This window comes from Astatotilapia calliptera, chromosome 12 (genome assembly GCF_900246225.1).
Source record: "Astatotilapia calliptera chromosome 12, fAstCal1.2, whole genome shotgun sequence".
NCBI lineage: Eukaryota > Metazoa > Chordata > Actinopteri > Cichliformes > Cichlidae > Astatotilapia > Astatotilapia calliptera.
In genome coordinates, this window is record NC_039313.1 from 31,037,160 (window position 1) to 31,054,053 (window position 16,894).

Here is a 16,894-nt window from a genome sequence, read left to right on the forward strand (position 1 = left end):
GCGACCCTATTGACTATTTTGAATGAAACGCTTGATTGTTTGATGATCACGCTTCAGAAGCTTTGCAATTTTGAGACTGCTGCATCCCTCTGCAAGATATCTCACTATTTTTTACTTTTTTGAGCCTGTCAAGTCCTTCTTTTGACCCATTTTGCAGAAGATGCCAAAACCTCTGATATCAAAATGTGTCCGATGAGATTTCTTCAAAAATGAGGTGAAAGTGAGAAAAAAGAAAAAAAGAGCACCACCTGTGTAAGATTATGTTTCTGTAATGGTTCATTCATGAAAGTAAACATCCTCTTTAACTGAAATCATATTTTAATGCTAAAATATATATTGTTGTTTTTGTCGATGATTTTTCAAATGTTTATTTTTACCAAAAGCTTAGAAAATTATAAAGAGCATTATTATGTTTGATCAGGATGATCACAGTTACTGTGACAAAATCCTGAGTTTTCTCTCAATCAAAATATCAAAGCCTGGCTGCTCTTTTATGTGTCTGTAAACTCAGAAGAATTTTCTATTTTATTTTACTGACATATTTTCTGGAAGTTACATGTGGGCAAAAATCCACAGAGTGAGAAGTATAACATTAATAATATCATAAAGAAGAAACCAAACATGACTGTAAACAACCCACGACAGACCCGATGACACACTTATGCTTTTCAGCATCTTTAACCACTTTTATTGCACGGTTGCTGTCACAACACCCCGCAGCTGCAGCTTCCCTGCTGCCAGCCACACATACACAACAACAACATTCACTCTGGACTCAGTTCATTGGTTTATGCCGGAGAGGCGTGATTGTGGATGCCGCTTTGATGTGTCTGCCTCACCTGCAGCGGCACTGCAGATCAGGCCCCGCCACAATGAAAAAAAGAGACATAACAAAAGTAGAAAGAGCCAACTGCAGAGAAATGATGCACTAAGGTTGGAAACAAAGTAGGGCTGAACGATTATGGAAAATAATCTAATTGCGATTTTTTGCCCCAATATTGCGATTGCGATGCGATATGCGATTATTTTTTAAGGTCTTTGTCTTCTGTATTATTAAACAAAGACAAGCAATACATCATATAGTATGGCCAATACTATATTACATTAATTTTAAACTGTTCTTTCCTGGAAGACAGACCTCTGTTATGATGACATGAGGTGATGCATGAATTGATGACTGACATTTTTATTTAACTTCTTCAATCACAACAGTATATTTGAACATACACAATAGTTTATTTTTAGCTTACAAACATCTGAGCATAAAGTGCTGACAAGGAACCCTGGTGTAAACATTAAAATGAAAGTCAGTACAATGTGCAGATTGCAGAAATATAAATAAAATAAATCAGTGGCTTTACCACACTCAGTTTTTCGACATCTGTGAACTACTAGACAGTCATTCAATTAAAAAATAATATTAAATAAATAAAACTAATAAATAAAAAATACACACATCTTACTGATCTCTGCAGTCAGTAACATTACACATAAGGTGCAAACATAATAACAATTGTGTAAACACACACACAAACACGCCTTTAAATTAAAACTGGCTGAACAACTTGATTATCTGCAGTAACAGCAACACAGCACAAACTAAAGTGCACAATGAGTATGGCTCAGCTAGCCATAATCATCCTAGCTCACAGGTTTTTTGCTAGGAAGACTAGCATATCTACTTTTGCTGGCTTTAAGGATGAGCGAGTGCAGGTCACTATATTCCCTCCAGTGCTGAACAGACGCTCTGAGGGGGCACTTGTGGCTGGCACACACAGATATTTGCGGGCCATCTTGCACAGTCGTGGAAAGTGAATGTTGTGCACCTTCCACCAGGCTAAGGGATCATCCTCTCCGTCAATGACAGGGGTCAACAGGTAACTATTCAACTCTGCCTCCACGACATCTTCAAGTGGCAGAGGCAAAGCTGAAGAGGCCGCACTGGTTTTAAAAAGACTACCAATAGTCTTCTTTGCCTTTCCCCCAGAGGCCTGTGCACTTGGAGAATTTTGAGCAGTTTCAGTGCGAGACCTCTTCTCCTGCCAGATGGGAAGAGAGACATTAGTTTTGCAGTTAGCTTATTTTTAAATATTATGTGTTTGTGGAAATATAATTTTCAAGGATTTACCTGATTATGTGTACGTCTAGCCGATTCCACCATTTCTGTCTTCAGTCGGGCCTTAATGGCAGGAAGGTTGTCTGCGCTGATGTATTGCGTTTTGAACCTAGGGTCCATGAACGACGCAACATCCAAAAGCTCCTGGGTGTTGAGGTCACTATACTTGTCGTTGAGGTATGCCAGGACCTTGGTTTTAATTGATCTAGTCAGATCAGTGTCCGCAGCATCTTCAGCCAAGACTGATGTTGCCAGAAGATGGAGAACTGGCTTGAGGTAGGAGATGCTCACATACTCTTCTCCAGAAAGAGCATCAGTAAATTCGGAGAGAGGATGCAGTGCCTTATGAATGGACTCCAACACTTCAGCATCCTGCCAGGTTGGGATGAGGGAGCGTGCATGTCGGTCACCTGTCAATACCTGCGATATGGCTTTCATCTGTTCCAGCACTCTGGCAATCATTTTCTCTTTGGACCCCCATCTTGTAGGGCACTCAGTAATGAGAGAGTGCTCAGGAAGCTTAAGCTCCTTCTGTGCCTCAGTGAGAGCTGCCTTTTTCTTCCAACTGTGCGAGAAGTGCCCCACCAACTTCTTGCACAGCCCAATTGCTCTTGATACGCTACCATCTTTGATTGCATTTTCTGGAGGGAAAAAAAAAATAAAGTAAAAAGTAAAATTAGTGTTAGACATACAATTGCAGTTATGATGCAAGGTTTCACCATTTCTCTCTCTCTCTCTCAAATTCAAAGTTGCTTTATTAGCATGACTATGGGAACAGTGTTGCCAAAGCTATTGTTACATACATCATGACATACAAGAACATAAGACCATAAGACAAAAACAAAAAAGAAAATACATAAGAAGAGGTGGGTACATCAGGGTGGGGTTGACATAACATATCTAGAATTAACAGCAGTAAAGAACAAGATAAATAATAGTGTGGTGTGTTTGTAGGAGAGAGTGATACACAGGCTCGCACATACATGCATGCACAGGCACACACTCTCTCTCTCTCTCTCACGGCAGTAACTTACCAATAGCAAGATGTAATCTGTGTCCGAAACACTGGAGCCTGGTCCATTCGTTCAGCTGTGCTGCTTTCACCATATTTGACGCGTTGTCCGTCGTTATGCAGACAAGGTTGTCTTCAGGGAGATCCCAACACGCAAGCCCCTCTCTCAGGCCAGCAGCAATGTTTTCCCCTGTGTGGTCTTCGGGGAAGTAGGCCGTTTGTAGGCTGCGAGCTTCGAGGTGGAGGTCTTCGGTAATGTAATGCACCGTCAGACTTTGATAGGGCTCTGCTGTACGGCTTGACCACATGTCTGTTGTCGCCGCAAAAAACTCAACAGCCTTTAACTCCGCTGCGACCCTCCGCCTACATTGCATATGTAGCTCGGGTATTGCAGTCTGACTGAAATACGTGCGGGAGGGCATTCTGTACCTCTTATCCAGTGTAGTTACCAAATTATTGAACCCAGGCTTGGTCACCGTATTGACGGGCATCATGTCTTTCGCGATGCAGTGGGTTACTGCTTTGGTGATTTCCACGTGCCGTTTTGAAGTGCGTTCATATGGCGTAACACCGTCAAACAGTTCGGTCAGTGATCCTTGCCGAGTAACGTTACTAGGTTTATTCTGCACACTACTAGATTTTTTAGCCATACATCTACCATACTCTGTTTTGTGCCGAGTCTTAAGGTGCTGGTACAAATTCGTAGTGTTTCCGCGAGATGTAGAAACTCTACCAAGACAGGTTTTACACAGTACCTGACTCTGTGCGACATCATCTGTTTTAAACCCAAAATATTCCCACACGGCTGATGTTCCATTCCTCTTTGGTACTAGCATCCCCGCAGGCTCTGGTTCTGTTGAACCTGAGGCCATTGTGTAGGCTACAGCTTTGCTTGCTAGTTCACTCTCGGTAGACTGTTTCAAAACTTTGCTCCCCGTGTCACGTGACCAGAGTGCAGCCTCTGTGGTTAGACAATCTCGTTTGATCATATCACATGTTTTACTCGCGCATGTCACGTAAACGGAGTATAATCGCAGCGTATAATCGCAGCCTTTGCGGTTAGAAAATTGCACTTGATCATGTCGCGATATTATCGCAAATGCGATATATCGTTCAGCCCTAAAACAAAGGCAGTGGGGGACAGAGTGAATGAAGAGAAGTCGTCTCAGTGTTGTCACTGGCTGGAGAAAGAAGATGGCAGATGTTTACAGTGTCTCCAGCTCATCTCAGTGATGCCTCATCTGACTTGTTGGTATCTAAATTGGCTACAAGGATTAGACATGTAAAGAGAAACTGCAGTTTCATGGTGGTGTCACAAGTGAAAGGACTGGTTCATCTTCCCAGATATCCAGGTGATGAAGGCAGTTACGTCATCACGGGACCTTCTGTTCTATATTGTATAGAGAAGAGTGAGTGAGTGGACCAGGTCATTGATTCCCAGGCCTGCTGAAGATCATGGTTTCCCAGTGGTAGTGTAGGCAGCACATGCGCATATTCTATGATGTGATTTGTACTGTTGCAGGGTAGACTGAGGCATCCCTAAAGACTGATACATCAGGTCCTGGGCAGCAGGAGAGACGTCATGACAAGAAGAGATGGTACTGAAACAGTTCTAGTTTTACATTTCTCTGAGACTTTTGCAACATCAAAGATGGTGGATGAAGTAGTACAGTTGGTGCACTCTTACTTTACTCAGATATGTAGAAAAAGGATGAGAAATAATATTTATCACATCATCATTGTTATTACTGTCAACAGTAGTTATCAAAGTAATATATATTAACAAAAACATCCCTATCATTATCTGTATTATTTCATGCTGTGTTAAAAATAATTACATGCACTTTACAACATTCAGTTCAGGTCATGTTTGTTTAGCATTAGCATGCAGAAATGCCTTCAGGTAATCTTTTACCGTGCAGTATTAGAACAGGCTGAACTAGACAAACATTTTTATGGAATGAAACATGAGTGCGATACAACAAAGCTGCTCACCCTGAAAAAAGTAACTGCCACCTTAATGAAGCGGATGACACAAAGTACATACTAAGAGCTATAATGTAACAAATGTTCTTTTCTTATTAATGATTTCTAATGAACAGGGAAACCAAACACACTATAAACTGAGAAAAAGCATTTAGGCGGAATAAAGTCTCTAAAAATTATCTGATCAGTTTCAGGCTTGGTTGTTTGATATATTCTCAGAACAGAGAATAAGATATTAAACTGATAACTGGTGCATCTTTCACCTTTATTTGGATAAAATGCTGGTTTGGCAAAAAAAGAAATCATGCCACCTCAGACTTTACCAGTTTACCTACTGCATGTTGTTTAGAACATTTTCAGATTAATCCTAGTGAAGAGTGATGCAGTGGTGAGTCCTGTCACCTGTTAGGGTTGTAAATCCTTGATTATTTATTTAAATTATTTGATAAAGCTGTTTTAATTATTCTATTTATACACAATGCAAATGTGCTCATGAATGAGTTGGCTCTCTGTGTTTTGAGGGCCATAAGCTTCGTCCGGCGCAATGCCTGTGCTGAAATATTGACGTGGATGTAGATCGCTTGAGGTTCCTTTTTTGCTGCATGCTTACACATACACTGATAATGGTTAGAATAAGTCTTTCTAGGTCAGGAAGTCCAAACAAGATGCCCTGAACTGGGCCTTAAAATCAGCTGAGGGATAATATTAGATGATCAAGGCTACATAGGGTTGTTTTTCTTCTTTGTCTTTCTGATTCCAGGAGGAGCAGATACGAGGCGAGGTCGGACTGAACGGAGTGGATTGGAAGGGAGTTCAAACACATGCAGGTTAGGTTAACTGACTATCTCTATTTGTTAACCCTGCCACAGATTGTTGACCTGCTCAGTAACCTGCCTTTAAAACAGCAGCACAACTGAACAGTATTTCTGCACAAGTTCACAGACACAGAGAGGCTATGAGCATGTCTGATGCAGTATTTCTTTATCACTCTGAAAAACTGCGCCATCTAGTGGTGACAGAGTGAAATGGCGGGGTCATTGATATCAGCTCCACCCATAAGAGAGTAAATGAAACCTAAAGACTCACTTTCACGATCACCCGGGAACGCATTACAGTAAAGGCTGGGATCTGTACTGACGAATACAATTTTGTTCAAAAGTCAGAGTGACTGTATTTCGGTGAGTCTTGTCCTTTAAGTAATCTGTAAATTATCAGGGATGGCTGAAAAATTGCTTTTAGAAGGTTACTTGAGCTGCCACGTGTGTTCAGAGACTTTCAGAGATCCTGTGTCTCTGAGCTGCGGCCACAGCTTCTGTTCAAGCTGCCTGCAGAAATTCTGGGAACAAACTAAAAACAAAAACTGTCCCATTTGTAAAAGAAAATCTTCAAAGGATGAAGCATCCATGAATTTTGCTCTGAAAGAACTTGCTGACTCCTTTGCTAAGGGGCACAGTGAGAGCTCACCTGAGACAGAAAACGAGAAGGAGGAAGAGAAGGAGGAGGTGGTGTGTGATAAACATCCAGACGTCCCTTACTGGTACTGTGAGGATGAAGACAGAGCTGTGTGTCCTGTGTGTGAGTTTTCTCTCCACCAGACTCACAAAGTGGTTCCTGTAGAAGAAGCAGTCAGTGACCTGGAGGAGCAGCTGAAATCTGACTTAAAGTCTCTGCAGGACAAGAGGAACAAATACAAACAAGTGGAGGAAACATACAATGAAATGAGGGAACACATGAAGAAGCAGCTGTTGTCCACAGAGAGGCAGATCAGAGCAGAGTTCAAGAAGCTCCAGCAGTTCCTGAAAGAGGAAGAGGAGTCCAGACTGGCAGCTGTGAGGGAGGAAGAGCAGCAGAAGGGGAGGACTATCAGCAGAGAGATGAAGATGATTGAGGAGCAGATCTCCTCTCTGTCAGACAGCATCTCTGCTGTTGAAGAAGAGCTGCAGAAACACAGCGTGCCATTCCTCAGCAGTTATAAAGACACTCAGAGCAGAGCCAGAGCCCAGAGCTCAGTGTCAGATCCACAGCTGGTCTCAGGAGCACTGATAGATGTGGCCAAACACCTGGGCAACCTGTCCTTCAGAGTGTGGGAGAAGATGAAGGAGAAGGTCCACTTCAGTCCTGTCATTCTGGACCCAAACACTGCAAGTGGCCAGCTCTATCTGTCTGATGATCTGACCAGTGTGAGGAATGGAGACACAAAGCAGCAGCTTCCTGATAATCCAGAGAGAAACACTAAGTATGCCAATATTTTTGGCTCTGAGGGTTTCAGCTCAGGGAAACACAGCTGGGAGGTGGAGGTGGGAGACCATCCTGGCTGGACTGTGGGTTTAGTTAAAGAGTCAGTTGACAGAAAGGGAGAGCGTTTTCCTTTACCAAAATATGGAATCTGGTGTTTATGGCATAACAGTGGAAAATACACTAATTTTGTTTGTCAGACTCTACAAGTGAAGAAGAGTCTCCAGAGGATCAGAGTCCAGCTGGACTATGACAGGGGGGAGGTGTCCTTCTATGACCCTGAAGACATGACTCTGATCTACACTCACAGAGACACTTTCACTGAGAAACTCTTCCCATTTTTTGAGGTTGGAGAAGCAGGAGACACCAAAACCTCTGATATCAAAATCTGTCAAACTGAGATTTCTCTGAAAACTGCAACGACGTCTCTGTGAATTCTTTTTTCTTTTCTCTTGTTTCAAACTTTCTCGTTGTTTGTTACAGCTTGTTTTGTGGTTGTTTGTTTTTCAATTTCGGCTACTCCTGTTGTTATTTTTTATGAGAGAAATTTCAGAAAGAAAAATTTAGCACCTGAAGCAATTTATACAATAAGATACAAATTATTTTCAAAACACAGAGTAAAACAAAATCATAAATGTAATATTTTTTGTTTTGTTGCAAATTCAGTTTGAAGGTGTTTAAAGCCATTAAGTGTTCATGAAACTGTTTTTAAACATTTAATCAGTATAAAATAGATGTGACATTGATAAACAAGCTCTGATAAATGTCACTTTCTTTACCTTTATCAGTTATTTAGATCCATATCAGCTAATAACAGCATCGTGACAATTTGTGCTTCTAATGTCTCCTTTTAATACTTAACTGTCAGTGATTCATTTAAGTGATTTGCTTCATTTAAATGTGTTTCTTATAGCATGTTCTCCATTATGTTGCAAAATAAACCAAACTGTGTAGGTTGTCATAATAATGCAGCCATGTTTTTCTTTAAAATGTGTCATTGCAGAATAATGTTGACTGTCTGACATTTATTCAGTTGTATTCATACAAACTAAAGTTCATTATTGTTCCTAAGTTCTGTGTAAATTGCTTTGTCAGATACAGACACTGTTTTCTTTGCTACTGACTGACCCAAAGCATTTATTTCATAATTGTTGAACATTTGTACAGTTGGAGCTGCTGTTTGTTCCAGTGTGTTTCTGTGAACTCTCACTTCATATTCCAGATCACATCAGCACATTCAGGATTTCGTCTTGTTAACTGTGGATTTCCTGTTTTACACCTGCAGAGCAAATATGATGAAAATGTTGGAAACACGAGTTCACTGATTTCCTGGATTATTTTCCGTCAATAAATACATCAAAGCCTGTCTGATGTGTCTGTAAACACAGAAAGACGCTGAACTTTCTATTTAAACTGTCATTTTATTGATAACACCTTAACACATTTTCTTGAAGTTAGTGAAACACGTGTAGCATATAAGAGAATAAAGCATCTAATCTGAGGAAACAGAACTAGAGGATTAATAGTGTTATACAGAAGAAATCCAAAAGTGTCAATAAGAGATAAAAGGAAAGTAAGAGGAGGACACTTCATGTAGTTTATGTGCAGGGCTGCACAAACAGCCTCTGTTCAATTTCTGATGAACTGCGGATGTCTCTGACTGGACTTTCTGTTTGATTATGTTTGTTCCTTTATTTGTTTTTACTTTGACTACAAGTGACAGATGGCTGCCCACTTCCTGAACTTGGTTCTGCTGGAGGCTTCTTCCTGCTAAAGGGGAGTTTTTCCTTCCCACTGTTGCCAAAGCCCAAAATCATAGAGAGTCATACGACTGTTGGGATTTTCTCTGTTTTCTTGGTATTATTGTAGGGTCTTTCCCTTACAGTATAAAACTTCTTAAGGCGAATGTTGTTCTGATTTAGCATCATATAAATAAAAGTTAATAGAATTACAGGCTTAGTTAACAGGAAGGAAGAATATCCTGCTTTACCAAAGTTAGACATTTGGTGTTTCTAATATAACAATAGACAACATACAGATGTTGTTGGTCAGACTGTGACCCTGAAGACATGACTCACATCTACACTCACAGAGACACTTTCACTGAGACACGTTTAATATTTGGAAAGCAGGAGATGCCAAAACAGTCTAAGGGAGTTTTCATCATAGTTCAGTGAGATCTCAGTAATTTTCTGTTTTTTGGTTTTTATTTTTGGTTTATTTTTAATTTTTGTGTAAATGGGTATCATATTCTATCAACGTGTCCTTCAGAGTGTGGGAGAAGATGAAGGAAAAGGTCCACTTCAGTCCTGTCATTCTGGACCCAAACACTGCACACTGTTGTCGCTATCTGTCTGATGATCTGATCAGTGTGAGACTTGGATTTAAAAAAACAGCAGATTTCTGACAATCCACAGAAAAACATTAAGTATCCCGACGTTTTTGGCTCTGAGGGCTTCAGCTCAGGGAAACACAGCTGGGAGGTGGGAGACCATCCTGAGTGGAGTGTGGGTTTAATAAAAGTGTCAGCTGACAAGAATGAATCATTCATTTCACCAGAAACTGGAACCTGGTGTTTAAATTATGAGAGTGGAAAATACACTGATGTTGTTTATCAGACTCTAAGAGTGACGAAGAGTCTCCAGAGGATCAATGACCGTCCCCAAGAGAAGCATTTATTAATGACAGCTCAGTGCAGCCTAAGTTCAAACCAGAATTTAAAAAGCGACGCATATTAATGTTGGTTCAGTCACATTTCTCTCTGAAGCATAGAGACTATCGGCGGTAGTCTGGTGGTGTATTCAACATCTATATCACAGACACAGCGCCATCTAGTGAGAATGTAATAAAATAGCAAGTCCATTACTATCAGCTCCGCCCCTAACAGAGTAAATGAAACTTAAACTCATTGTCGACAACGCTGGAGACGCCTTCACATTAAAACCTGCGCTCTGTACCGAAGAGCACAATTTGGCGGCATTATCAAGCAAAGAGGTCGTATTTCGGTGAGTCATTGAAACCAAACCCTGGAAAATGGCAGAGAAAGTCGCACTTTTTGAAAACTATCTGAGCTGCCATGTGTGTTCAGAGACTTTCAGAGATCCTGTGTCTCTGAGCTGCGGCCACAGCTTCTGTTCAAGCTGCCTGCAGAAATTCTGGGAACAAACTAAAAACAAAAACTGTCCCATTTGTAAAAGAAAATCTTCAAAGGATGAACCATCTATAAACGTTTCTCTCAAAGAACTTGCTGACTCCTTTGCTAAGAAACACAGTGAGAGCTCACCTGAGGCAGAAAACGAGAAGGAGGAGGTGGTGTGTGATAAACATCCAGACGTCCCTTACTGGTACTGTGAGGATGAAGACAGAGCTGTGTGTCCTGTGTGTGAGTTTTCTCTCCACCAGAGTCACAAAGTGGTTCCTGTAGAAGAAGCAGTCAGTGACCTGAAGGAGCAGCTGAAATCTGACTTAAAGTCTCTGCAGGACAAGAGGAACAAATACAAACAAGTGGAGGAAACATACAATGAAGTGAGGGAACACATGAAGAAGCAGCTGTTGTCCACAGAGCGGCAGATCAGAGCAGAGTTCAAGAAGCTCCAGCAGTTCCTGAAAGAGGAAGAGGAGTCCAGACTGGCAGCTCTGAGGGAGGAAGAGGAGCAGAAGGGGAGGACTATCAGCAGAGAGATGAAGATGATTGAGGAGCAGATCTCCTCTCTGTCAGACAGCATCTGTGCTGTTGAAGAAGAGCTGCAGAAACACAGCGTGCCATTCCTCAGCAGTTATAAAGACACTCAGAGCAGAGCCCAGAGCTCAGTGTCAGATCCACAGCTGGTCTCAGGAGCACTGATAGATGTGGCCAAACACCTGGGCAACCTGTCCTTCAGAGTGTGGGAGAAGATGAAGGAGAAGGTCCACTTCAGTCCTGTCATTCTGGACCCAAACACTGCAAACTGCTGGCTCTATCTGTCTGATGATCTGACCAGTGTGAGGAATGGAGACACAAAGCAGCAACTTCCTGATAATCCAGAGAGAAACACAAAGTATCCCACTGTTTTTGGCTCTGATAGCTTCAGCTCAGGGAAACACAGCTGGGAGGTGGAGGTGGGAGAACATCCTGGCTGGATTGTGGGTTTAATTAAAGAGTCAGTTGACAGGAAGGGAGAGATTTTTGTTTCACCAAAATATGGAATCTGGTGTTTAAATCATGGCAGTGGAAAATACACTAATGGTGTTGGTCAGACTGTGAGAGTGAAGAAGAGTCTCCAGAGGATCAGAGTCCAGCTGGACTATGACAGGGGGGAGGTGTCCTTCTATGACCCTGAAGACATGACTCACATCTGCACTCACAGACACACTTTCACTGAGAAACTCTTCCCATTTTTTAACATTGGAAAGGCAGGAGACGCCAAAACCTCTGATATCAAAATCTGTCAAACTGAGATTTCTCTGAAAACTGCAACAAGGTCTCTGTGAATTCTTTTTTTCTCTTGTCTCATCCTTTTAGTTACAGCTTGTTTTGTGGTTGTTTGTTTTTCAATTTAGACAACTCCTGTTTTTATTTTTTATGTGAGAAATTGTAGAAAGAAACATTAGTATCTGAAGCATTTTATACAATGTGATAAAAATCATTTTCAAAACACAGTAAAATTAAATGATAAAAGTAATTTTTGCTTTGTTTTCTTGCAAATTCAGTTTGAAGGTCCTTAAAACTTTATATTTATTTGTTCTTTTTTTGGTTGATTTTTTCCTTTTTTGACAAATATATAGCAGTTTCAAGTCATTGGGTGTTCATGAAACAGTTTTTACACATTTAAACAGTGCGAAGTTGAACATACTTCCATGTGTCAGACATTGATGAACAAGCACTGATAAATGTCACTTTCCTTTCCTTCATCAGTTATTTAGATCCATATCAGCCAATAACAGCATCGTGACAATTTGTGTTTTAATGGTTTCAAAATGATAAATAGACTTGACTTAAATAATCCTAATGTCATCTTTTAAAACTTAACTGTCAGTGATTCATTTAAGTGATTTGCTTCATTTAAATGTGTTTCTTATAGCATGTTCTCCATTATGTTGCAAAATAAACCAAACTGTGTACGTTGTCATAATAATTCAGCCATGTTTTTCTTTAAAATGTGTCATTGCAGAATAATGTTGACTGTCTGACATTTATTCAGTTGTATTCATACAAACTAAAGTTCATTATTGTTCCTAACTTCTGTGTAAATTGCTTTGTCAGATACAGACACTGTTTTCTTTGCTACTGACTGACCCAAAGCATTTATTTCATAATTGTTGAACATTTGTACAGTTGGAGCTGCTGTTTGTTCCAGTGTGTTTCTGTGAACTCTCACTTCATATTCCAGATCACATCAGCACATTCAGGATTTGGTCTTGTTAACTGTGGATTTCCTGTTTTACACCTGCAGAGCAGATATGATGAAAATGTCGGAAACATGAGTTCACTGATTTCCTGGATTATTTTCTGTCAATAAAAATATCAAAGTCTGGCTGCGTTTTGATTTGTGTATAAAAATCGAAGGAAATTTGCTCTCTTAATTTTTATTGTTTAATTCTTACTGTATTCAAACTGTCCTTTTATTGGTAACACATTAACACATCTTGTTGAAGTTAGAGAAACACGTGCATCACCTAAGAGAATAAAGCAATAATCTGAAGAATCAGAGAATTTAAGGATTAATATTATTATACAGAAGAAATCTAAAGTAGCAATAAGAGACAAAGGGGAAAGTAAGAGGAGGAAACTTCATGTAGTTTGTGTGTAGGGCTGCACAAAAAACCTGTGTTTATTATTTAATCGTTGATAATTCAAACAGAATGATGATTTATTAGAGGCATCAGTGCCATTTTAGTCCCCACTGTGCAGCCCTGATGTTGTTGGTCAGACTGTGACAGTGAAGAAGAGTCTCCAGAGGATCAGAGTCCAGCTGGACTATGACAGGGGGGAGGTGTCCTTCTATGACCCTGAAGACATGACTCACATCTACACTCACAGAGACACTTTCACTGAGATTTGTGTAATATTGGAAAAGCAGGAGATGCCAAAACAACTGATAATAACCTGTTTTAGACTTTTAGAGCTTTTCATTGTAATTCAGTGAGATCTCAGTGAATTTCTTTCCTTTGGTTCATTTTACATTTTTGTGTAAATTATTGTCAATGTATTTGTTTCATCTTTCAATCTTTAATCAGTCCCATCAATTTCTTTCTATGTGAGAAAACACTAAAATATCTCTTGGAGTAACTGAAATGTACAACATGAACTGCTCATGACTGAAACACAGAACAGTCATGTGTTCATTTCTTGTCATTTAAGGTCAAGAGCCGTCACTACAGGCCTGCAGGCAGAAATCTGAGAAGCCTGATCTGAAACTTTTCTGTTAGTCACTGTGATTTGGAGCGACTAAAAGTGATCAAAAACCATTTAAATAACAATTTGACTAGTTCATCTTTTGGTTGTTTCAGTGGCTGAAACACTAAAAATAACGTTTTTTTTTCTCCTTTTTTGGACAACTGCTGTATTTGAAAGCAATTTGAGTCTTTTTAATTATTATTGTTGCATGGAGGATTTACAAAACTCACTGAAGATGTTATAATGAAAACACTGAACATTTGAAAACCTCATCAGGCAAGTCTTGATACAAATACTGAAGCTGAGAACATTTCCTCTGTATTTGTATTTGATACTAATTAGTCTTATTAACTGTGGAGTTCAAGTTTTTCTCCTGATGAACAAATATTGTGAAAATATCAGAAAAACAAGTTCATTAATCTCCTGTTTTTTTTTCTGTCAGTTAAATACATCAAAGCCTGTCTGATGTGTCTGTAAACACAGAAGGACGCTGAACTTTCTATTTAAACTGTCATTTTATTGATAACACCTTAACACATTTTATTGAAGTTAGAGAAACACGTGAAGCACGTAAGAGAACAGAGCAATAATCAGAAGAATCCGAGAACTAGAGGATTAATATTATTATACAGAAGAAACCCAACATGACAAAAAGAGACAAAGGGAAAGTAGAAAGAGCCAACTGCAGAGAAATGATGGAACAAGGTTGGAAACAGAGAGAGTGGGGAAAGAGTGAAAGACACCCTATGAAGAGAAGCCGGCTCAGTGTTGTCAGTGCAGCTCAGTCAGTGACTGTAAAAAGAAGATGGCAGAAGTTCAGAGTGGCTCCAGCTCATCTCAGTGATGCTTCATCTGACTAAATAACAGGAAGGCAGCAGAGCTCACAGTGGCCTCAAGAGGAGGACACTTCATGTAGTTTATATGCAGGGCTGCACAATGAATCACTGTTCCTTATTTCACCTTTGATAATTCATACAGATGATGATTTATTAGAGGCATCAGTGTCATTTGAGTCCTAACTGTGCAGCTCTGATCAATAATCTGAATGGAAGCTGGTTCTTCTTCTACACTGATGAACTGCTGATGTCTCTGACTGGATTGTCTGTTTGATCTAAAGTTATTCTGCAGCTACATTAGAAGCATCAAGCTGCCGTCAGTGTGCGTTTGTGCTTTATTTTGTGTGACAGCGCCCCCTGCTGGAGCATCATTACTCTTTGAAGCAGCAGTGACTCTTGGTGCTGACGGTCACTCAGCTATGTACAAAAGGCAGCCAGTCTGCACTGGCAACACAGAGCCCCATAGAGAAGCATGCCAAATAATCATCATCACATCATCATCATCATCATCTTAACTGTCAACTTCCTCATAGTCATCCTCAGTTCTATAATCTATATATAATATTCCTTATCATTACAATCATCTTCATTATATCATCTGGAGACAAAAATAGTTATATGCACTTAAAGAGCTGAGAAAATAGAGAGAGAAAGGTCGAGTATACCAGCATTCAGTAGAAAATGAACCCAAATAAAAAGAAAAACACCAAAAAACAAGTAAAAACAAGTGTCCTATTGACTGTCATGCAAAGAAAAAAAGGCCAGCTACTCTGCTTGTTAGTTGCAGTTGTGTAATACTGTGAACTCATTTTAAATATGTGAATCTCATCATGATTTTAAAGTTTAGAAACACACAAAGAAGAACAGAAGAACGACACCTTTGTACTGTACATGCTGCTTTTTCTTCTTTTTCTGGAGGGAGGGGGTCATGTTAGCACGGTCACGCACATATGTGTGGTCAAAGGTAACCTTTGACCTTTGAGTATTAGAACAGGCTGAACTAGACATGAACATCATTACTAGATGAGACACAAGTATGATACAACATCTCTGTTGTTTACTGCAAGAAAAAAAACAAAACGTTAATCTGACAAAATCTTCACCATCTTATCAAAAAGGCGAAGTGTTGGGTGGGACAGTTCACACAAAATACAGTCCTGTATCATATGAATTTCAAAGCAAACATGTATCCCACTCTGTAAAAGTGGTAATGACATTAAGTAGAAGGAAAAAATGGACAACGTAAAACAGCAAAAAATGTAAATCTGCAGAAGAAAAACAGCAGAAAAAGCAAAAGTCATTTCCACCATGTTGGTCGTTACACAAAAACACATGCAGAATGCAGATTGGGTGTACTATCCATTTAAAAGCAGTCATGTTTATACATGAAGCATCGTCTCTTTAAACAACTGCAGACAGCACTTGCACAAGTGCATGATTTGTACAATAGGAAAAGAAAAAAAAAAAAAAGCACAGTAAAAATGTCGACTACAATAAATAAATAAATATTCAAAATAAATTAAAACCTGAGGACTGTTCACCAAGACGACTGAGCGGTCTTTTTCTATCTTGGTCTGACCAATAGGGGCGAGACAAATGTCAAGGCAGCCAATGGTGGATGAGCAAAGTAAAGTGGAGCTGATGAAAAGTCAAACCTCCACAAAATCAGTTTTCAGTGCTGCAAAGTCCATCCGTTCAGTCCTGCCACCTCTGGCACAAGCACTTTATATCATAAAAAGCTGATAACACTTTACCGTAACACAAACAAACCAAAATAACAGAGTAAAAGCATGAAAAAAAGAAAAAAAAAACACATGAAAGAAAGCAGATGAAAACAGTCCTGGGCTGAAGGCAGGGGACTGATGTGCCCTCCGAAAAAAAAAAAGCCTTCTCATTTCATCATCCACACGGCACACACTTCCAAAATATCCTCCCAGGCTTGTAAAGAATACACACTGAAAGCAACCAATGTACATGCGTGCAGACACACTCACATAAATATTGCACCTGTGGCAAAAGACTAGCAAAATGCACACGCCCAGCCAAACGCAGCCTTCATTCTTCATCGCTGATATGGGCGTTACGCTGATCTGCGTGTGCTTCGTTTAGACCAAGCTGCAGCACCAGCGTGCTGTGCTGTGGCTCTGGAAGTGAGAAAGCTCAAACATCTACCGGGATCCTTTCTTCAATGTGCTGACTGCTTTTGTCATTTTGAGTGGGGAAAAAAGGACCTGCTGTTTTTCACCGACATTTTTGGAACTTAAAAATACCTCACACGTTCAGAAAAGACCACAGAGCTCTGATATTCAGCTGTCGCCTAGCAAACAGCAGGA

General features: G+C 40.0%; 3 protein-coding genes across 3 annotated transcripts; 2 read left to right on the plus strand and 1 right to left on the minus strand.

Moving 5' to 3' along the window:
• Window positions 1-1,515: 1,515 nt before the first annotated feature.
• On the minus strand, window positions 1,516-4,208 carry LOC113034404 (zinc finger BED domain-containing protein 1-like). Its single transcript, XM_026188928.1, has 3 exons — window positions 3,151-4,208; window positions 2,129-2,757; window positions 1,516-2,039 (listed from the first exon to the last, which is right to left on the minus strand). Exons 1-3 carry the CDS (start codon window positions 4,115-4,117, stop codon window positions 1,647-1,649), a joined length of 1,989 nt encoding a protein of 662 aa, XP_026044713.1. The 5' UTR covers window positions 4,118-4,208; the 3' UTR covers window positions 1,516-1,646.
• A 1,907-nt stretch (window positions 4,209-6,115) lies between these two features.
• LOC113033195 (nuclear factor 7, brain-like) lies at window positions 6,116-7,790 on the plus strand. The gene has a single exon (XM_026186672.1). It carries the CDS (start codon window positions 6,332-6,334, stop codon window positions 7,781-7,783), a length of 1,452 nt encoding a protein of 483 aa, XP_026042457.1. The 5' UTR covers window positions 6,116-6,331; the 3' UTR covers window positions 7,784-7,790.
• Window positions 7,791-9,789: 1,999 nt separating this feature from the next.
• LOC113033196 (tripartite motif-containing protein 35-like) lies at window positions 9,790-11,899 on the plus strand. The gene has a single exon (XM_026186673.1). It carries the CDS (start codon window positions 10,383-10,385, stop codon window positions 11,817-11,819), a length of 1,437 nt encoding a protein of 478 aa, XP_026042458.1. The 5' UTR covers window positions 9,790-10,382; the 3' UTR covers window positions 11,820-11,899.
• Window positions 11,900-16,894: the final 4,995 nt, after the last annotated feature.